We start from the raw sequence: 24303 nt of genomic DNA, 5'->3' as shown, positions 1-24303 counted from the left end.
TGAATTAACTTCTATAAGTTAAAGACTTCCCAATTCCTTAAACTGGTCCCAAGTATCATATGGACTAAAATAGCCCTTTCATATATTTGCAAATATTTTCTGAAGGTACTGCTAATTTTTTTTTTTTTTTTTTACTGTTCAGTTTAACTTATGTCTTCCTTGTTCCTTTGCTAGGAAAGAAGCTCAAAAATGTTTCTGTGGCTCAGCAAACTGCCGAGGTTACCTTGGAGGAGAAAATAGAGTCAGTATTCGTGCAGCTGGAGGAAAAATGAAGAAGGAGCGATCTCGTAAGAAGGACTCTGTAAGTATTCTATCCTCATCCTCTCTGTACTTTTGTAATGAGAAAAACAGCTTCCTTATTTGTACTTTAAAGTATTATTTGAATACTTCAGTAATTTACATTGATAGAAACTCATTCTTAAAGACTATCATTTCACAATAACTGAGCCTTTTGTCATTTCAGGAACTTTTCAACCATTTTTTCATCATTAATTTGAACAAATTGTTTTCACTCCATTATGGGACTATTTCAATGTGTTTTTTATGCATACTTAATTAGATCATGGACATTAGGTGAACAGAATAAAGCCCTAGAAGAGATTAAAAATTGCTCCATATATCATTTATATCACCCGGGAGGGAAAATTAGATGGCTAGAGTCAAGATGGGAAAAATTATCAATTGTTTTTCTCTTTTCTCATTTTTGAGCCTATATGAAGCTCTTAATACATTACCTGGCATGTTGTAGGCACTATGTAAATAGTTATCCCCTTTTACTTATCAATACTTATCTATGTGAAATTGAGATCAAAGATACATGGATTTCCTATCATTCTAGAGAAAAAGGAAAATACATCATTGTAGTCACTATACTTATTTCTGCATGCCATTCATGACTTTGTAAGAACTTTTAAGAAATACATATGAATTGAAATTTAATCTATACTTTTGAGATGACTGCCTCTGAGGAAAGAGGACAAAAATTAATAATTTTAACAAAGAACAGTGTTTTCTTTGTGTTTTTTTCCTCATTTGAATACTATGCTAATTGATTAAATGGTACTGGAGGATGAGAGATGTATTCCAGACCCTAAGAGAAAATTTCTAAGAGTTTCATCGAAATTAGTTATGAAGATGATACGGAGTATATTGACAGAGCAAGGGGCAGTATTTTGTTTCTCTAAATATTAAATTTTTTTTTTTAATTTTCTGTGAAGTTTCAGTGAGTGTTGAAATTTGTAGTTATCCAAGGAGGCAAATGCTCATAAGCAGATTCAATTAATGCAAATTCATGTTTAAACTTTGAAAAGGTACTCTTTGCCTTCCTTCCTTTTATTAGTAAAATAGTTAATAAATCTTAAGTATAAAATCTTTAGAGATGGGAGTTGAAGGCACTGCAGTGTTTAATTGTTTTTGTAATAGGCATTCATTTAGCCTTGCAGAATAGGTCTTGGGATTTGTATCCATTTCAGAATCAACTTCAAGAGGCCTGAAGGAAACTGGCTTCTCTTGATTTAGGTATATCACAACCATTTAGACATACCTCTAGCAAGTCTCTTGTCTATGTTTTGAGAATTCTTCTTTGAGAATCTACCCAGTTTCCAGGAGTACCATCCTCTTACTCTTTAAGTATCTCAAGGGGTACCAGCACCTGTTGTGTTGTTCTGTTGCCGTATTTATCTGATCAGCTTTTTAAATTACTAAGTCATGTGATCAGTGAAATTTTTCTCTAAATGAAGTTCATTATTATAACATGTGGCAGTTTATCTCTAATGTCTTTCATATCCCTTTGAATTATTTGTAATTTCAATTCTTCTGAGATAGAATATTTAAACTCCAGCATATAATACTAGATTTAGTCTTTCTCATTGATTTGTTGTTTGGAATCTTTGAAGGCACGTTTTATTTTTTTGAAATTCAATTTAGCTTGACCAGTTGGTTCTCTTCCTGTAGTACTTGTGCAAGATATATATATATATTTATGGACTGATTCACATCTGTCTGGGCAATGTGTGTTTTTCATCATCTTTGTTTTCCAATATTGATGGTTAGATTGTTCTTTATTATTTACTATGATTTTCAGTAAGGTAAGTTTGTTTTGAGGGGAGGCAATCCAATTCCAATATGAATAGAAACATTTAGAACACTTGACTTTTGCTAGGAAAAAGACTTTTGTTTGAATTTTATAACAACTCTGTAATTTTGTAACAACTCTGTAACCTATCTGGATGTTAACAATAATTGCATTATTTTAAAAATGTTATTTCTTTAGTCATAGACATCGTATAATTTTGCCTAATTTTTATATACTTGTGAAAACACTTTAAAGCTACATTTTACTATACTGAATCAAATTCTGAAAAATCAATAAAGAGAATTATTATATTTTTGTGTTATTAGCCATGTTCATCTGCTGAAAGATGCAGAAATTCTACATTCTACTCTTTGAAATTACTTTATTTACATTTGTTTTCCTTTATAATAAGTTGTCTAAGAAACCAAATCTATTTTTTATGACCCTAGTCCTGAAAAGACATTACTCACAAAAATTTAAATGTTGTATTACATCTGCTGGTACTTTGAGAGGGTCAGAAGAAATGGCTGTAAAGTCCATATGCAACTGAACTTTAAGAAAAAAAGTTTTGGTTTTCATAAGTGGGAATAGACATCAATCTGTATCTTTTTCTTTTATCCATTCTCCTTTTTTTCTGAGCTGGCATTGGATTAAGGCTAAGCAGAACCATAATGGGTTTAACTCCCTGGAAATGACCACATTTTCTGTTAATTGTTTTTGAAATTTTGATGTTGGTGTCATGTTTTTAATAGAAAGGTTTTCCTCTTTGACCTCAAATTAGAATACTACTCATCTGTACTTGACTCTGTTATTTTCCATGTTGTGTGTGTGTGTGTTTGTGTGTGCATACATGTGTTAAGTGAATAAGCCATGAATGCAGAACTGAGTCCAAGGATTTTTGATGATCCATAAAGACAATATATATATATATATATTTTTAATTATTATTATAGCTTCTTATTTACAAAACATATGCATGGGTAATTTTTCAACATTGACCCTTGCAAAACCTTGTGTTCCAACTTTTCTCCTCCTTCCCTTCCCCCCTCCGCTAGATGGCAGGTAGTCCAATACATGTTAAAATATATGTTAAATGCAATATATGTATACATATTTATACAGTTATCTTGCTGCACAAGAAAAATTGAATCTAGAAAGAAAGAAAAAAAACCTGAGAAGGAAAACAAGAGTATAAGCAAACAATAAGAAAGAGTGGAACTGCTATGTTGTGATCCACACTCAATTCCCACGGTCCTCTCTTTGGGTGTATATGGCTCTCTTTATCACTGAACAATTGTAACTGGTTTGAATCATCTCATTGTTGAAGAGAGTCATATCCATCAGAGGTGATCATCATGTAATCTTCTTGTTGCCATGTATAATGATCTACTGGTTTTGCTCATTTCACTTAGCATCAATTCATGTAAGTCTCTCCAGACCTCTCTGAAATCAGCCTGTTGGTCATTTCTTATAGAAAAATAGTATTCCTTAGCATTCATATATTATAATTTACTCAGCCATTCTCCAATTGATGGGCATCTGTTCATTTTCCAATTACTTGCCACTACTAAGAGGGCTGCTGCAAACATTTTTGCACATGTGGGTCCCTTTCCCTCCTTTAAGATTTCTTTGGGATATAATCCCATTAGAAATACTGCTGAATCAAAGAGTATGCATAGTTTGATAACTTTTTGAGTATAGCTCCAAATTACTCTCCATAACAGTTGGATTTATTCACATTTCCACCAACAATATATCAGTGTCCCAGTTTTCCCACATCCCCTCCAATATTTGTCATTAAAAAATCATATATATCAGCATTTTCCAACTGCTTGTATAGTACTTAATTGTTGAAACTCTTTACAAGTATTTTTTTTGGGGGGGTACTGCATGACCTTTTTAGATAGCCATATTTTGGGGTTTTGTTGTAAGAATTTATAAGTTCTGTTTTTTTCTGTGATACAAATGAGATATTATTTTTATCATAATATAATTTCTGCAATTGGCCTTAGATTTTTTTGTTTGTTCGTTTGTTTTTAACTACTCCAAGATTTTTCAATTTTTTTCTTCTTTAGATTTTGGAACTCTTCAATTCCTTTTCTTATTTTACATAATATAAATTAAGAATGAAGTATTTTGGCATGAGTTTTGGTGTATGGGTGGTGGTGGGGTTTTTTTTTTTGTTTTTTTTTTGGTAATTACTTTCCTTTGTTAGATCAATAGTATATTGTTGTATGATTTGGTAATTTTTGTTTTGTTTTTGGCAAGCCAATTGGGGTTAGTCACACAGCTAGAAAGCATCAAGTGTATAAGATCACATTTGAACTCATGTTCTCCTGACTACAGGGCTGGTGCTCTGTCTACTGTGCCACCTTCACCTAGCTACCCTAGAGTACTGTTGATTAAAAAAAAAAAAAAAAAAGTACCCCAACTTTAGCCTAGATATTAGTATCTGGTGAGATATTACAAAAAAAAATTTTTTGGATGTGATATTGACACATTGATAAAATATTCACATCTTTATCTCATTTTATGTGTACTTGGCATTTGTTTGCTTTTCTGGCCCTGGACATCAGCACTTAAAACATTTCAAGCAGGTAGTATATTAATACTTCTGATTTGTTGCAATGTGTCTTGCTTTCTTTATAGTAGTAACTGATTAATAAAATGTATCACTTTTTCCATTGATGGCTGTCAGACTGATCTCACCAGTATTTAGTAGGAGCTACTTAGAAACCTATGCCAGTTTGACTCTTAAGATTTCTTGGGAACCTTTAATTACTGTGGTTGTTCTGCTATAGCTCTCAACCTATGGTGTTGCCAGAGCTCAGTTGTCCAAGTTTTTGGGTTCCATCCAGGTCTTCATAGCTCCAAGGCACACATATATTACCCTAGATGACATTCCTTTACATTGCAAATCTCCTGTTTTTTCCCTACCCTTATAATCCTGTTAAATTTTAGTCTTCCTTTCTAAATCCATTCTGCATTACCTAGGCCAGACTGATATTTTTAGAAGACTTCCCACATTATATGATTATCCATACTCACAACTTAAAAATACAGGTTTGTCTGCTTTTCTTTTTTCTCAATAATCAGCCCATATCCTCTCTCTTGGCCAAGTTGATCTCCTATACATATATTACTTATTCTTCTTTCTCAATTCTTACCTTTGCTCATTCTCTCCTTCTTATCACCTTTTCTCCCCACTCTGTCTAAATTGGAATGCCCTTTCTTTATATTGAATTTGTGTCCAAGTCTGATTGAAGTCTTATTTTTTTCCATGAAGTCTTCTCTGATTTTTCAAGTAATTCATTCAGTCACAGTTTAGGGTTTTTTTTGTTCTTGAAGTGTATTAGATTTACCATACATAAAATTTAAATTCATTTAGGACATTGATCCTCAACATATAGAAGTATAAGTACTTCTTTGGCTAATAATTTTCTTTGGCTTCTAGCACAGATTATGCCATATAAATAACCAGAATTTGTTGAACAGTTACTTTCCCATAACCGAAGAAAAATTGACATTTTTGTAATCTAGTTTTTTCCTTTTTTTTCTTCTCTGCTAGGTGGATGGAGAACTTGAAGCACTTCTAGAAAATGGTGAAGGTCTTTCTGATAAAAACCAGGTGCTCAGTTTATCAAGGTTAATGGTTAGAATTGAGACTTTGGAGCAAAAACTTACTTGTCTCAAACTTATACAGGTGATTATTTGATTTGATTCCTAGTCTAAAATGTGAAGAGATATTTAAACATTTACCTTAAGCTAAAATAAAGGGATTAATTCTTACTGGAGTAGGTGCATTTATGTCTTATATTTTGATATTTGTAAATGTTTTTTGTTTTTTGAAACTTGGAATATATCAAAAATTTGTAAATATAAAATAGCAATTATATACACAACCAGTATGTGTCTGGGACACAAAGTCTTGTTTCTTTTCTGGCTTTAAAGCCATGGATCGATTCATTATACCTTATTGCCTCTTTTTGGGCAGAATGGCAAAAATAAAATCTAAAAGAAAATTACTGCATACTTATATTGTTTGAATTTACTGATAGAGATGGTAAAAAAACAAACCAACAATTCTTAACCTCTTAGAATTGCAGTTATTTTGATAACCTTCATATATTTCTCTACTATAATGCTTTATCTGGAATGCAGTTTTTCTCAAAGTACATTTTTAGGACATAATAAAATTTTATATTTAGATCAGTTTTGTAGTATTGATTCTAATCGTAAAGTATCTGTATAAGGTTTTAGCAGATGAGAGAAGGAATGTTCTATTTTTCTGCTTTGACTTTTTTCCTCTTCTTGATTTTAAAGAATACTCAGTCTCAGTCCTGCTTAAAGTCCTTCTTAGAATGCCATGGGCTCTCTCTTCTGTGGATTTGGATGGCAGAGCTAGGTGATGGTCGAGGAAACAATCAGAAGCTACAGGAAGAGGTCAGTAATTTTTATTTCTTATTATTTAATATTTGGCTGCTCTTCAGTTTTTTATAATAACTTTTATGGAAGTCTTTACATGTGACCCAATTTTGATAATTCAGTTCCTCCATAATAATTATTTAGATGTGAAGGTAAGAATTTAATTCATATACATTTGGGAGCATATGAATTATTAGTTATGATGAACTTATACATCAATTTTGCCAGCAGTACAAAAATGCAACCTCTCATTTTTCTTGTGTATATCAGTTAATACCCTAAAAATAAAGATTTTATGTGATTAGATCTTATCAGTCAGTAAACTTTTTGGGGGGGGGGTATTTTTTGTCTGTACCTATAATTTTCATTGGGATAGGGAACTTTTGGTGAGGATATTCTCTACTAAATTGGATTAGCACTTGTTCCAGCCTTTTATAGCTGGGGGACACTTAAGAAGTTAAGTGACTTGCTCAAGGTTATATAGCCAAAATATGGTAGATCTGGAACTTAAACCCAGGTGTTCTTGACTCTTATGTTGGCTATATACCTGCCATACTACATTTCTTCTGAAAAATAGTACCATTATTTGATGAAGAATGTATTTCATTTTGTCAACTTACATAGGGGGAAAAATGGAAGAGCATATCTGATTTGTCTGGAAGACACTTTAGAGATTATCTAGTCCAAATCATTTAATTTTATAGAGTAAGAAACTGAGGTTTGGCAGCATAAATTTGCCAAAAATCACATAGCTAAGCCTGGGAACTAATTCTTTTTATTTCTGAAGTGGGATAAGAAAAACATATATTTAAAAATTTTTTTTTTAAAGGCAAAGATTTTGAGTTTGTCGTACTGCATAGAACCTTTATCAGAGATTATTAAATATTTTAGATGACCCTTTTAACCAGCTTGCATACTTGTTGTTCAATCTTGATAAACTTTATAGTCCAGTTTTCCTTTCATTCTATAGGAAACTGATGTTGTAGTTATTATATCATTTAGCTTTTGCATAAAGTGTGTGGCAAAAACAAACAAAGCAAAACATTTCCTTGAAATTCTTAAATTTTGATCCAAGGGATTAAAAAGTGAGCAGTATAAAGTAATGATTTTTTTTTTGTCAAAATTGTGTTTAATCAGATTATAAAGACCTTGGAACATTTGCCTATTCCTACGAAAAATATGTTGGAGGAGAGCAAAGTACTTCCAATCATCCAGCGCTGGTCTCAAATCAAGACTGCTATCCCCCAGTTCAGTGAAGGTGATGGTTATTCCAGTGAGAATACATCACGTGCACACACACCACTCAACACACCTGATCCTTCCACCAAACCGAATACAGAAGCTGACACAGATACTCCAAAGAAACTTGTGTTTCGTAGACTTAAAATTATAAGTGAAAATAGTATGGACAGTGCAATCTCTGATGCTACCAGTGAACTAGAAGGCAAGGATGGCAAAGAAGACCTTGACCAATTAGAAAATGCTCCTGTGGAAGAAGATGAAGAATCACAGCCACAACAACTGCAACCACAGTCCCTTATCCCACAGCACTTGCTGCCAACAAAAGGTGACATTGAAACTTCACTGGACAGCAGTAAACAGCCTGCCTCAGAGCCAGAGGCTGAGCATGAAGCCGAGGCCAAAGAGAGTAATGGCCCAAAGCTAGAAGAATCTATTGCTATGGAAACACCTTCCCAAGATGAAGAGGAGGGTGTATCTGATGTAGAAAGTGAGAGGAGTCAAGAACAGCCAGATAAAACAGTGGATATAAGTGATCTGGCCACTAAGCTTCTAGACAGTTGGAAAGATCTAAAGGTAAGAGTAAATTGTGATTAGTTTTTAACAATGTAGTTTATTTGAATTTCGATGGAGTCTAAATTGAATTGCTTCATTTATATTTCACACATAAAAGACTTTCTCCAATTTGGCAAAGTCTATTAATGTTAAGTTCCTTTTATTGTTTTTTTTTTAGTATTTTGCCTTGACTGTAGCTTCAGGCAGACAAGGTTTATAATAGTGGAAAATTGTTCAGATGATTCATTTTCCCTTTAGTAGTAGTAGCTAATGGCTTTTGTTTACTTTCAGTTTTCTTTCACAGTTAAATATTCTAAATTACTACAAAGGGTCAATATCCACATTATAAAACATTTCATTAATGCAATATATCATGGGATCTTCAAAAATAAATGACTGGTTGGCCCCATTATCTTATTCAATAATTGCAGGTTGCTTTTATACATAAAATTTTGTATTTTACTTCTATCCCTGTTCAGAGAGATTAATATTATCTTATCTCTTAGAAAATCTTCCTTAGGTTTTTTTGGGGGGGGGTGGGGGAGGCGGTCAGAAGAGAGTAGAGATCTATGTCCCTTATACCTTTTCCATTATCATTTATTGGAAGAATGGAATAAGGTAGGCAGTATTATTATTCCATGGTAACCTGATTCTGGAAGATCACATGTGAGTTTGGAAAGTGGTCCATTAGGTTCCGAATTCAGACCTGGATTTCAAGTTTTTAAAGCCATTAGGACTTTGGATTCCTGGCCTTCGTGTCTTTAAGGTTTGTATCATTCCTTGGCGAACCCTATATGATCATGGATCTGGCTGGCAGCACCATGACCATCTGAGGAATCTCAGAAGTAATCAAATTTCATTTTATCTTAAGAAAAAGGAATGATAAACCTGCTAAATTTAAATTTATTGGTGCTTCTTGCTTAGAGGCAGTTTGTGGGATTTTTCTTAATTTGGCCCTAAACTTCTTGAGATTTGATCCAAGTAGGACCATCTTTTTATTATAGACTAAAGTGATGAGTTGTTGGTTTTTGTTTTTGTTTTTTGTTTTGCTTTCTACTAAATAAGTACAATCTCCATTGATTGTTGTATTGAAACTCTTAATTGAGAGTTGAGCAGTTTGAGATATTGTAGATTCTTGTACACTCTTGACTGCTTCCTTAATTATGCTACTGTGTTTCATCATTTATTTGCCCAATGTGACATTTCATGGAACACATCCTCTTTCTGTCTAATATTATGGAAAGAATTCACAGTGAATATGCCTATTATGGAATATGAGCATAAAAATAATCAGAATTGTTAGTTTAAAAAAAAAAGATGCAGTTTTAAATTTGGTAAACATTTTTTTAAAATAAGTGCTTATATATAAGATACCAGGCTAAAGAAAAGTAGGGGAGATTCTTTGATGAATAAACATGTTGGGAAGGGTTAGCAGATTCTATACCAAGATGTCAACACTGTAGGTAAGGTGGGGGTGGGAATATGCAAAACATTGTAGTAAATGCATTGCGCTCTCCCTGCTGTAGAGGAATTTTAAGATTTATACTTAAGATTGAGCTTCAAGTGTGGGTGCCTCAGTAGTGAGTAATGGCTTCAGTGGTGGATTTTGTCTTTATTACCTCTTTGCCCAATATATTTCGTAAAGCAAATGTAATTATTGTGATTATCTTACTTTGCCTAGTATGGATATAAAAATAATTTTTTAAAAAATCTAGGTTTTTCTCAAACCTTTTGGAAGGACATTTTTTGCTTGTTTTTGATATTAGTATATAGTATTGGTCATAGTTGAATGTGTCTGTAATATTATTAACCCAATTGAAATGAATTATGACAATTTAAAATTGTCCTCCAAAACTTAAATTTGTGAATTTGACATCTTCTTTCTCTAACTTCTCCAAACTGTTGTAACCGAATAAAAAATTTCAGAGTATCATGAAGCCTGATCTGTGAGCTTGAGGTTTAATAAGATTTTTTCCCCTAATATTTGATTAAAATGTGTACTTTTCAGTTTATATCTTGTTCACCTTGACACTCTTGTCATTTAGAGCCACTAAATATAATTCCTCTTTCTCCAAAATTTAGTTCTGAAATTCTTCTCCATACAGATTTGCAATTCTTTGAAATTCTGTATTTATCTGTGAGCTGTGCTCTTGTTATAGCATTGATGCTTAGAAATTTTTAATATAACTATGGCTTCAGTTACCACTTATCATGGCTCTGATCTCAGAAATGTGGATAAGGTTGCTATAGCTAATTTAGGTTTTTTTTTAATCTATGCATCTGAAAAAGGGATAGATTTGTTGTCTATAAATTTGTATGGTTTTTTTTTTTTTTTAATATAATAACCTAGTATATTTGTTCTGTATTTTCTGGGCACTGAGTTAACTACTTCTGTCTGACTTTCACCTATATATAAAAGTAGATTCAAATTGAAAGGAAATATCCTTAAGTTTCAAAATTCTAGCATATTTACCAGCTAGTAGATTACAATATCTGCTATTTTATTTCACTCAATCCATGACTTCTTGACCTTCTTGGGCAATTGGATCATTACTGGACATATGTTTCACAATAAACAAGTTTTCTTAAACCTGATTTTACAGTAATTATAGAAAATATGGATCATCGTTAGAAATAAGTCTAGGAGAGGGTGGGATGAGGGTATGAAGACTCATGACTTAAGCTTTGTCCTCCCAGATCTGATGATGATCCCCCTTGTAACTTGAACCATTTCCATCTAGCTTCTCAGGGCAGCAAGGAGCTTGTTAACATCACCAGCTGACCATGTGTCTCCTTTTCTCAACTCCATTTTCAACTCCGTGCTGAAGAAAAGAGAGAACCTAGCGTGCATTCTGTGAAGAAACAGGAAGATGGTTGGGAAGCTGGATGATGCATGAAAAATATAATAGGTGAAAAGAGGACAGAGGTGGTTAACTCAATGGCGCCGGCGTTATTTTGGTGCGTCCATTGCCTGATAATGGACGTCGTTCCGGGAAAATCCCGACTCCTGGCGTGAAAGGATTAAGTGAGCTATCTTTTCTATACCTATATACACAGGACAGTTGCCTTGGCTGCACAAGGCTCACACATTTTCACTCCTTAAGTTGCAGAACCTGTGAGGAACATCAGTAACATATCACACACACAATCACAAATATACATTATTTATATGCATAGCTTTTACTGGCCTACATTTTCAGCAGGGCACTGCATACAATTTCACTTGCAGAAGGAATTGTCGTGCAATATCCCCCATGCTGAAAATGTATCCAAGGTTCAACAGGTCAAGAAAATTGCAGCAGGTAAACAGGTGATGGTTAAATGCAGCTCCTGCTCAAGATGACTGAAAACATCTGTGTTCGGTTGGATCCGAGAAAAGGAGGTAAGACTCCTGTGAGATAATTAGTATCCATTGACATTGAGTAACTGGAGACTGCAGTGGGTAATATTTTTAGAGCCTTCCCTGTTGGTGCTTGTGGTGAATATATAGTCAGAGAAAAAGAAGAAATTTAATAATAAAAAAGTTAGTGACAGGAGTCCTCACAAGGTAATAAGTTTAGTACTCATAGTTACCTACTTTTGACCCTTCTTAAATTCATTTTTAACTTATATTTGAATTTTAATTCATAAGAACATATAAATATTTATATTGGATCAGATATATTGTCCATTTAGCCTTAGGATGTGCCCTCAGGGGGCATAATTGTCCTACATGACAGCATATCTAATATAGAGTAGGATTATTTACTCAACTTGGAAAGAAAACTTGAAGAAGCCAAAAAGTTTAGATGATTTGAGTAAGCAGTAAGGCAGAAATAAAAATATAGTGCTAGTGCAAATTGTAATTTGATTTTTAAAAAATGTCCTGGGTTCTCTATAAACTCCCAACAACTTAAAGAGACATTGAATATTTATTTAAATTGTGTTGTCAGTAATTTTTCTCAAAAAAATTTTTTTTTAATTTTGAGGAGAAATGTTTGCCTTAAAGTATGTGGGAATGACTTACGTAAGCTAAATTGATATAAGAATAAGATTTTCAAACATTGTAACATCAAAATATTGATCAACAAGCAGCTAATTATGTGCATATCTGGCCAGTATAACCGAGTCACTTGTATATTGCCCAGTAGCTTATGGAGCAATAACATCAAACATTTAATAATAGTTATTTTTTTTTAAAAATTATTACATTTTTGTTGATGTATTTTTTCTTTATATTTCCCCAGTTTCACTTTTCCTTCCCTTCTCAAAAAACTGTCCCCATGTAATAGAATATTCTAAGATGAAAAGAAAGATAGGGAAAAAATCAGCACAATTGATCAATACATTGAACAAATTTGAAAATATTTGCAATGTATAACACTGTTACCCAACCTCTTTGTAGAGATAGGAGGTTATTAGTGTCTTTGTTCACTTCTAATATTTTTGTCATTTCATTTGTATTGTCACTACTTACACTATTTTCTTGACTGCCTTGTATTAGTTTGGGAACTTTTTTATGCTTCTTGAATTCATCACCTTCATTTCTAACAATAATAGTGATGTCATTTATTTAGCCATTTTCCAACTGATAGGCATCTGTTTTGTTTCTATTTCTAAGTTTTCACTAAAAAGTTCTGAATATTTTGGTGAATATGGGGAGTTCTTATAAATGGGCTCCTTGGAATGTAAGCCAGTAAATAGAATTTCTAGATCAAAAGATGTGAATATTATAATCACTTTATGTACATAAATCAAAATTACTTTCCAGAATAGTTGTACTGATTCACAGATTGACCGGCAATGTACTAGCCTATCTCTTCCCCAAGCTCTTCCAACCATGGCTAGTCAAATCTTTTGTCATGATTTGTAAGGTAAAAAGTCAGGGTTATTTGATAATGCATTTTCCTTTCTTCCTTCCTTTCCTTCAGCAATTGGGGTCCACAGCCCAGGGTCACATAGCTAGGAAGTGTTAAGTGTCTGAAGCTAGATTTGAACTCAGGTCCTCCTGACTTCAGGACTGGTGCTTTATCCACTGGACCACCTAGCTGCCCCTTGATATGCAATTTTTTAATGATTTGGAGCATTTTTTTTTTTCATGTAGTTGTTAATAGCATGTATATATTTTTTATTTCTGTAGATTCTCAAATAAATTTACTGCAGAAAAAATGTCCCAAGTCCAGCCAAACCAGAGGGTCTCATTTTAAATGAAGTTTTATAAAATTTTAAACCTATCTCTCCTGTCTAATTTCTTAAAATCATCATGACTTTCCTTTTGTTCACGAAATAATATGAACAATTCTAGAAGAAATTCATAAGTCTAGGCAGTGGAAGAAATTAACTCCAAAAAAATTGTAATTGTTTTAGGTATCTGGAACCATAGTAAATATTTATAGTATGAAAATTCTAGGCAGTGGAAGAAATTAACTCCAAAAAAATTGTAATTGTTTTAGGTATCTGGAACATAGTAAATATTTATAGTATGAAAATTTTAAGTGTATATGTCATCAAATATAAAGGATATTTCAGTATCCTTGAAGTCATCAGTCTTTCAGATAATAGTATAATTACAGTTTCAGAAAAGCATTTATCTTTTTGGCAATCAATTTAACAAATACTTATTGAGCTCCTATTATGTATAATGCATGGAGTAGGCACTGGAAATGTTAAGATGCAAAATAAGTCTTTGTCTTCAAGGATGATAAAATTAATCGAATGGGAAAAGTAAAATACAAATCAGAAATTTCAAAATTCCTAGAAGTACAAAGGGTAAGATTGGGGAACTAACACTTATAGCTGACAGGATATTAAAGAAAGCAATGGTATTTAAAATAGGTTTTGAGGGAATAAAAAAATCTTGGAAAAGTGAAAATGTCCAGGGGTTAAGAGAAGAGGACAAGATCTGGAAATGACTGGTGGTCTAGTTTGGCCATATTATAAAAAGATAGCATTAAAAAATTTTGAAAATTAGGCTTTAGGTAGTTCTAATGGGGCAAGCAGATTAAAATCAGATTATTTTAGGCAGTGAGTAACAAAGGAGTGGCGTAATTAGGCTTGTGCCTTAGGATTTTACTTTGGCAATTATTGTAAAAGACAAATTTGAGAGAATATGGCTAGAATGTTAATAATGAAAGTGATAATGGTATAAAGGAGGTAGTTTTAAATAGAAAGTGTGCTGCTGTATGACCCACATTATCACTTATCATTCAATAAATATTTTGAGTATTTCCTATGTGATAGTAAGCAAAGATTGATAGTAAGCAAAGAAAAGTAAAAAATAATCTTTATCCTAATGAATGCTTCAGTCTCTTCATGCAATGAATTTTTTTCTTGCCATACTTGCAGCTAGTTACACTTAGCTTGTTTTTCATAACTCCTTTAAAAAATTTTTTTAGCTCTAGTTTAATTGTCTCTTAAAATGGATTCATAAAAACTTTTATTATGATTGAGTTCTTTTCAAATGGAAGACCTTGCCATATAATTTATTGGAAAAAAAAATAGGTTATTTATGCTACATACTTGTTTAATACTCTAGAACTCAAAACCTGATATTATCTTAGATGTTACCTTTCTCAGCCAAACTCCTTGAAAAAAAATACTTGTATTATTTACTTCTCCTTCCTTTACTTTCACTTGATTTACAATGGTACAGCCCATCTTTTATTATATTAAAATTATCTTGTGAGTTACTAATGATTTTTCTTATTTATTGGATCTTTTTTTTTTAATTGCTTATCCTTCTGGAAATCTACATCATTTGGCACTGTTAGTGTGATTCTCTGATTTTTCAACGTCTGCTCTTCTTGGTTCTTTTTCTCCTACTCCCTAGACTCCTTTACTAAATCATCATTCACAGGACTCATAACTGTGGCTGTTACCTGAGGCTTTGCCCTGGACCCTTTTCCTTCTTTGAACTCTCTCCCTCAGTTGCCTTATGAGTTTATATGGGTTAAATTATTATTTCTTTACAGATAAGTTATAGATCTTTATATTTAGCTCTAATCTTTCCTGAGCTCAAGGTCTTCATCAGCTGTTGCTTTTTGGACATTTAGAACTGTATGGCATACATTCTAAAATGAATGTGTCCAAAACCAAAGTTCATTATTTTTCTCCAGAGCCCAGTCTTCCCCCTCTTCTCCTCTCCAATGTCCTTCCTTTTATCCAAGATATTACCATCCTTATCTGGGTTTAGAGCTTCATTGTTGTTCTTTATTCTTTGCTTTTTCTTTTATTCCTCTATTCAATCAGTACCGTAATCTTACTGCACATGTCCTTACCACATGTAGTGTATCTGTTTCTAGTTGATGCCCTCAAATGATTTCCACCCTAGTTAGACCCTCACCACCTTTTTTAAGTCTTATTCTATCGCCTTCTAATTTATGTCCCTGCCCTAATTTTTTTCCCTCTCCAATCCTTTACATAGCTACAGTTATTCCTCAAGCAGAAATCTTAACCTAATGGTATGACCAGAGTTCTAAGTAATATTCCCAGTATGAATGTACAATATTCTTATATAAGGGGGAAATGTCTTCTCTTTTTAGTATCCTTTGTGGTGATCCCCACAATGATCAACATTCATTTAACAGTCATTTAAGACCTTATAATGGCCAAAATACTATTAGATGTATAAAGAATAGAATAAGAAGAGTGAGATTGGTGGAGACAATGATATTTCCATCTGCAGAATCATGGAAGGCTTTTTAGAAAAATATTTGAGATGGGACTTGATACTTGGATAGAAATTCAAAAGAGAGAAAAAGATATATGGGAATTAGGGCATTCTGACCAAAGGAAACTTTGAAAATGAAGACATTTTGATTTTGGGAGATAAATACAAATGTTATTATGCCCAAAAGGGTTATTGGAAGATTTTAGATAATCTACTTTTAAGCTCCCTTGAACAGCCTTTCCTTCTGGGCCTCAGTTTTCTACTTTGTCAGGTGAACATTCAGCTAGATCTTTACTATAATCCTGTGGCCTTTCCACGATATTATGTACTGTGCCTCTCAAAAACAAAACAAATGGGGAGGCCTGTGTTGCCTGTGTCTTACTGATGCAGTGCTAGTGGTAGTGAAGAAGTGTGAGAATTGAGGTGGGGAATCCCTTCTGGTCAATGCAGGTCCAGTGTAAAAGAATTTGCAAACCCGAAAATCTGAGACAAAAGAGAATTTTATTGGCACTGAGAAGCCAGTAGAAAGGTATGCTTTTCCTAGGGGAGAGCTTGAGATCCCAATCATCTTTTACAGATTACAGGGGACACAGTTTCAAGGTTTACCCCTTTCTGTACTATGCTTCTAGAATTCGGTTTCAAGTCATTAAACCTGTAAAACCTTTAGTCTCATTTCAAAATTATAAAGGTATTTACAAAAAAATATATATTCTGACCAAAATCATCATGGGGAGTTACTGACATTTATTCCCAAAATATAGGCAACTAATAAATTGTATGGATGCTGAATATTTCTTGTAATTTTTGCTGCTTTATTTTTTTTTAAATTATTTTGAATTTAATAATCAAATATGCAAAATTTAAAAATCTTCCCTTAGCCTGCTTCTGCATAGGGACAAAATATTTATATGTACCTCTCAGTTCTAGGAATCCATAGCTAATTAGGGGAATGCAAAATTGCCATTACTTCATATAAATATTTGGAAAATGTCTTTAAAAATTTCTCCTCACTCCCATTATTTTCAATAAACTAACACTTTTGTTTCTGAAAATTTATCATTCCAATACATTTCTTTCCAAGTAGTTTAGAAATACTTCTACTTTATAAAGCTTTAAACTGATGTTGTTGAACCTTAGAATTTCTGTTTCTTTAACATCATTAGAGTTCTTAGCTGTTAACAGTCATATTTAATGCATGATGTAGCTCATCCTCTACTTCTAACATTTGATACTGTTGATTCCCTGGATTGTCTGTCCTTGGAGTTTTCCTGTCAAAGCTTTCTCCTTGTTCTTTTCCATGTCTAACAATTGTCCAGACCCTTTTCTAGTATTCACTTAGTAATCTTATTAGTTCCTTGAATTTGAATTATTTGATTTATATGATTCCAAGATATATATTTCCAACTTCAGTCTTTTCCTTGAGTTCCATTCCTATGTATTTAATTTCCTATTGGACTTTATAAACTAAATGTGTCAGAGACTCATTGTTGCCCCATTCCTATGTACCTTATTCCTCTACTAAACTTACCTATTTCTCTTTAAAACCTGCCACCTCAGCATTCATCTACGACGCCTGCATTCTGTTTTTGTGATAACAAAGATATTATTCTTAATCTCCCTACATAGCTAATAACTTATTAATTGTATTTCCGTGTAATCTATTGATCCCCTTTTCTCCATTCATACAACCACTACTGTAGTTTACTCTTTTACCTCTCACCTTTACTATTGTATCTTAATGATTTACTTATTTTGAGCTTCTCCACTCTGTTGTCCATCATCCACATTGTGGTCAATATATTGTTCTTTAAACTTAGGTCTGCCCCCTTCTCCTTTTTGCTCTAAAACTAGTAACTCTGTTACTATTCAAGATCAAACATAAGTTTTCATCTCATTTTCTTAAAAGACTCAATTCATATACATATTGTAAATTATTTGGGAGTAGATTTTTCCCCCTTTATTTTAACAAAAAATGGGGGAGGGGGAGCTATTTCAACTCGGTGCCTGGCATATAATACATGCTTAATAAAATACTTTTCCACCGATTATTGATGATTTACAGCTCACCTTTATATAATGGCTTTACAACCCAAAAAAGTTTTTTCTCTTATGATCAGGCAATATTACTAATGCAAAATACTCATCTGACTGACTGGTCTTTAAGTCACAAAAATAAGCAAATGTTAGAATTAAGACATATTGTCCAGTACTTTATATTTTCATCATTCTCTCTTTCTCAGGAACATTTTTTTAAGGGTTAAGTGACTTACCCACAGTCACACAGCTAGGAAGTGTTAAGTCTTGAGATCAAATTTGAACTCAGGTCCTCCTGACTTTTGGACTGGTGCTCTCTGCGCCACCTAGCTGCCCCCTTAAGAACAAATCTTTTGGTTTCTGATCAGAATAGAAAGTTCTTTGGAGACATTTGTTTGTCTCTAAGGAACAGAAAAAAAAAGGACTACATGTAAAACTATAATTTCTAACATACAGCTTGCTTCTTTAAAATTATAATAATAAAGTTACTTTCCAAGCTCTCCAGCTTGTCTTCATTTACTGTTGAATGTTTTGTGCATATTTTAAAAAAAAATGCCTTGATGATTTCTTTTCATTGGGGAATGGGGTAAGGATTAAGAAAGTGTTGGGGTTTTTACTGATTGCAAAGAATTTTCCTGTTTTTTAGTACTTTTTGAGATCTGGGATTATTAGACAGAGGATACAAATGTAATAAAAGAAAGACAATCACTACCTTCACGAGCGTACAACTTAATGGAAAGAGGTAAACTTAGGGACTATCAGGCTTAGGAACAAGGTATAATCTAAGGAATGGAAGCTGGGGGAAAACAGATGGTGGATTTGAGTCTTAGAGCTCTCTTTAGATATAGGCTTTGGGAAAAGTTTTATAATCTGACTTCCAGCTCTGCAATCAAAAAAGTAGAGGATTACTGACGGTACTGAAGGAGGTAGCACCAAAGTTGATGTCTCTTTTGTAAGCATTTTACATATATTGCCTAATTTTTGATTCTCATTATTTCACTTAAAATTTTTGACTATTTGAATTTTTCTTGTCCTAAGTGAGTCTTGTTATTTTTTTTCCTCCTGGATCTAAAATGTAACCTCTATTGATAATTTAATATGAAAAGTAAAATTTTTTAGATATATTATTGTCATTTCTCTTGTATTAAATTAGCATGGTGTGTATTTGACATGAATCTTAATCAATTTTAAGTCAGTTTGGTTGCTCTGCTGGTAAGCAGAAGTACTTTTTAAAGTAGTTAATGTCATTTTCTGATCTCTTAATAAATTTAGATTTCTAATATGAGTGCTGAAGATATGATAGGAAGAGAGCTTGGTCTCATTAATATGTCTTTCTAATAAGTAACTTATCTGAAGGGGTACAAGTCAACATATATGATCTAACAAGTGTTTTTAGTTTTGAAATGTGTGCTGAGTTTTAGATAACATAAATTATGTTTAGAGTTTTTACAAGACTCATATAAATCCTGCACAGTGAATAAGTGTTTCATACAGAACCTTAAATCATGATTTGCTTTATCATTTTCCAGATTTAATTGTTGCAAGTTTATGCTTTGTGTATAAGGGGAACTTTAGTTATTTCAAAGATAAGGGAAGAAGATCATGAGAGAGAAGAGGGGGCAAGATAACAAGGACTGGGGTGGAGATACTTTGAAAGATGCATTAATTGGGGTGAAAATAAAATGAAAATTTCTTTTTCTTTTTTTTTTGCGGGGTGGGGGGAAGAGTTAGGGTTCACAGCTAGTACATATTAAATGTCTGAGGTCAGATTTGAACTCAGATCCTCCTGACTCCAGTGTTGGTGCTCTATCCACTATGCTATTGAGGTACTCCTAGGAGGAAAGCTTCTAACTAGATAAGAGAATATCTTCAAAGCATAGAAGTAAAAAGGAATCAAAAGATTTATTTAAGCCCAAATTATTCTGTATACTTTTCTGTGGAGATTTAATAGACAAAGTACTTGAGATTGTTAAGAAAACTAGGGTTCTAGCCTTGTGACCATAGGCAAATCTAGTTAACTTCCTTTCTTCCTTCCTCTATTTTACTTTCCTTTTGTATAAAATCTTAATAATACCTTTCAGGATTTTGAGATTCAAATCAGAATTTATGTAGAATGCATTGCAAACTGCAAAAATTCTCAACAGAAAGAGTTATAGTATCCATAATGCCTTAGGAAGATAGTGAGTTTCCCCTCATTGAACTTCTTAAAGGAAATGTTGGATGGTTTATATGGCTATAGATGGCTTTAATTTCTGAAAATTGTATCCTTTGACCATTTATCAGTTGAAACAAGTTGGTTGTTGTAGTTGATACAAGAATACTTTGTATTCTTATAAAAATGAGTTAGTTCTCTTAAATGAGGCTGTAAAAATTGTATCCCAGCTTTCTGCTTCCCTTCTAATCTTGACTGAATTTTTTTTGGTACAAAAATTTATTAATTTAATGTAATCAAAATTACCCATTTTGCATTTGGGTAATGTTCTCTATTATTTGTTTGGTCATAAATTCCTCTCTTCTCCAAAGAATTGACAGGTAAACTATTCCTTGTTCTCCTTTTTTGCTTATAGTATCACCCTTTATGTTCAAATCACTGAACTCATTTCAAACAATCTTTGGTATAAGGTATAAGATGTTTATGCCCAATTTCTGTCGTACTATTTTCTAGTGTTCTCAGCAGTTTTTGTCAAATAGTGAGTTCTTAGCCCAGAAGCTAGGGCTATCAAACACTAGACTACTATAGTCACTGACTATTATGTCTTGCGTATCTAACCTATTTCAGTGATCTACCACTCTGTTTCTTAGCCAAATTCCAAATGTTTTTGATGACTGCCACTTTATAGTATAGTTTTAGCTCTGGAACAGCTAGACTATCTTCTTTTGCCTTTTTTCATTTTGCCTTCATTAATTCTCTTGTTATTTTTGACTCTTTGTTCTTCCAGATGAATTTTGTTACTGTTTTTTCTAGCTCTACAAAGTAATCTTTTTGGCAGTTTGATTGATCTGACACTGAATAAATAGATTAATTTAGGTAGAATTGTCTTTTTTGTTGTATTAAGCTCAGCCTATCCATGAGCAATTGATAATTTTTTAATTGTTTAGATCTGACTTCATTTGGTGGTAATTGGTAATTGTGTTGATAAAGTTCCTGGGTTTGTCTCAGCAAATAGACTTCCAAATATTTTATCTTATCTACAGTTAATATTAAATGGAATTATGGATAGTTATTGATAAAATATATTGTAGTGAATATTCTTCTGTGGTATGATTTGGATTAGATGGTGACCAATCCCTTTCAACTCTAGGATATTATGGTCTTATAAAGTCAATCTATGTGGTAGTTTATTTTTCCTCATGAGAGCTAGAGAAATGTATCAAACTTAACATCCATTTATTTTTTGTGGCATTTTCTTTGACTAATACCTGGCATTTAACATTGTGCTTTACAATTTGCAAAGTGTTTTTCATTCACTCTTAATTTGATCCTCAGAATAATACTTTTGAGGTAGGCAATGCAAATGTATCCCCATTTTACAAATGGGGAAATCAAGACTGAGAAGTAATTGCATGGCTTGAATTACATGCCTATTAACAACAGAACTAGAATCTGAGCTAGATTCAAATCCATTACACTTTGCATTTTACTTCATCTGCCAGATTTGCATTATACTATTGTTCTGGAATAATTTCAGTGTAGTTCCTATTAAGGGAAAAGAGAATTTCATGCAATTTTTTATGACTTTTACCACACTGTTATATTTTAATATTAGGAATTTTGTTATGTATGTATATGCATATATTTCTACAAAGTGAGTATGACTGGTATGTGTGTTTGGGGTGGAGGCATAGGTGTGGGCAGGCAATGTTAGTCTCTCAGGGTTTTGTTAATGGAGCATGAGAGGTCTTAAGATTGAAAGTGTTGAGTGTGGATCTGTCTATTCGACAACTTAGAAAAGTCAAAGACTTCTGACCTTGGTAATAAGATGTAGAATTTTTCCACCTTAGCACTCATAGACTGTATATTAAGTTACAAAGGGAGTTAACAACCTTACTAGAACGAAGAGTGAGTATATTCATCTTGACCAAAATTTTGGATCCTCGAACTATTGAAAAATAGTATGTGTATCTATGTTTACTTCTATGTATATCTACGTGTCAATTTTTTCCCCTCCAACATTTAGTTTACTGATAGTATTACGATATATCAAGTTGTATTGATCATGAATTGCAAACCTTTGAAAAGTATACGGCCTGGCTTCCTTTGTCCAAAAACTAAGCTTTATAATTATAATCAACCTGATCTACAGAAGATCATTAGTGACTTCATACTTCTAATTAAAGATATGACCTGCATACTTTTAATATGGTAGAACAAGAGGAAGTAAAATTATAGAATAAAGTGTAAGAGAGATCCTTATCCTTAGCAGTTAAAGACACACTGGCCAAGAAATTTGAGAGATATCTATGGAAGTTTTACATGAGAAGTCTACAGTACTATATATCTGTTTTAAATTTTTCAGTCTAAAGAAGTGTTCATAGAATCTTCAAGGGATGAAATGGGAAAAAAATTTTTTTTCTCTTGAAATAATTCAGCATATTATTCCCTAATTCTACTTTTTTTTTTTTTTTTAATTTTTATTTAATAGCCTTTTATTTACAGGTTATATGCATGGGTAACTTTACAGCATTGACAATTGCCAAACCTTTTGTTCCAATTTTTCACCTCTTACCCCCCACCCCCTCCCCTAGATGGCAGGATGACCAGTAGATGTTAAATACATTAAAATATAAATTAGATACACAATAAGTATACATGACCAAACCGTTATTTTGCTGTACAAAAAGAATCAGATTTTGAAATATTGTACAATTAGCTTGTGAAGGAAATCAAAAATGCAGGTGGGCATAAATATAGGGATTGGAAATTCAATGTAATGGTTTTTAGTCATCTCCCAGAGTTCTTTCACTGGGCGTAGCTGGTTCAGTTCATTACTGCTCCATTGGAAATGATTTGGTTGATCTTGTTGCTGAGGATGGCCAGGTCCATCAGAACTGGTCATCATGTAATATTGTTGTTGAAATATATAATGATCTCCTGGTCCTGCTCATTTCACTCAGCATCAGTTCGTGTAAGTCTCTCCAGGCCTTTCTGAAATCATCCTGTTGGTCATTTCTTACAGAACAGTAATATTCCATAATATTCATATACCACACCTAATTCTACTTTTAAGGAATCCATGATTACCATTTTCCTCTCTACTTTATCAGCAACAAGAATATTTCTAAGTCTCTGGTTGTTCTTGTTTGTGTTTCTGTTGTTCTCGAAGAGGACCATGATATCAAAACAGTGATGCCATGATATGTAAGTGAATTGGATTTGAGTGAGGGAGGGCTGTGCAAAGTCTCTAGTAATGGCTAATGAAGTCTATTACATGAGGACAGACTGATTGGAATAGATTTCAGTTTCATACATGAACTTACTACAGATCACCAGCTAATAGATTATATTATTTATTGTGGAGGTTTTTAAAACAAAACTGCATGATAAGATTGAGTGCAAGGGTTAAAAACACCAAAAATGAGTCTTACTCTATATTTCTAGTAAATTTTTACTCCCTTAAAGATACATGAAAACCTAGTTAATGTTTCAGAAATGTAGATAAAGTATGGCTTAAAATGAAAGAATTTATTAAATGCTTGCTGTGTATCAGGCAATATGCTAAATGCTTTATAAATATTATCTATTTGATCTTCATAAAAACCCAAGAAGATAGATGCTATTATTATCCCTATTTTATAGTTGGTCAAACTGAGATATAGGGGTTAAGTAAGATGTTTGGCTAGTAGATATTTGAGATCAGATGTGAACTTGGATCTTGCAGACTCTAGATCCAGTGCTTTCCTTCTGTTATTTCTTGTTTAGCTTTACAAAGCTTATTTGTACATATTTGCATATTGTGTCTTTCTCCACATTAGATTGTGAGCCCCTTGAGTGCAGGGATTATTTTCTGCCTTTTCTTTGTATCTCCAGTGTTTAGCACAGTGCTTAGCACCTAGAATAAATCCTCATTGATTGACTATCCAGTAAGACATATTTGAACTACTTGGCTCTTCCTGAATCCAGTTTATGTGCTCTATCTAGGGATAAATATATTTAAATCTAGGGATCTATCTAGGGATTTAAATAAGGATTTAAATATATCTTTAAATATATTTAAATATATCTATATAAATATATATTTAAATATATCAATTACATCAGTATTTTGTAGTAGTTAAAGCATAAGACTAGGAGTCCAGATATATTTAAATCCTTTCCCAACCAGTTCTG

At 32.8% G+C, this 24303-nt stretch overlaps 1 protein-coding gene across 5 annotated transcripts in view; it reads left to right on the top strand.

Moving 5' to 3' along the window:
* SETD2 (SET domain containing 2, histone lysine methyltransferase) overlaps positions 1-24303 on the top strand; it is a 132588-nt gene that overhangs the window by 62754 nt on the left and 45531 nt on the right. For 3 of the 5 annotated variants that reach the window (XM_031960600.1, XM_023497992.2, XM_031960621.1), the window contains exons 9-12: positions 175-301; positions 5643-5777; positions 6398-6517; positions 7637-8314. In XM_031960600.1, coding sequence (XP_031816460.1) covers positions 175-301; positions 5643-5777; positions 6398-6517; positions 7637-8314 — 1060 coding nt within the window. Of the gene's footprint in view, positions 1-174; positions 302-5642; positions 5778-6397; positions 6518-7636; positions 8315-11034; positions 11319-24303 lie in introns of all 5 variants that reach the window. The other 2 variants (XR_004233112.1, XR_004233113.1) reach the window with 2 other exon arrangements.

This window comes from Sarcophilus harrisii, chromosome 1, assembly GCF_902635505.1.
Source record: "Sarcophilus harrisii chromosome 1, mSarHar1.11, whole genome shotgun sequence".
Taxonomy (NCBI): Eukaryota; Metazoa; Chordata; class Mammalia; order Dasyuromorphia; family Dasyuridae; genus Sarcophilus; species Sarcophilus harrisii.
This window is presented reverse-complemented; position numbering and strand designations above follow the sequence as displayed.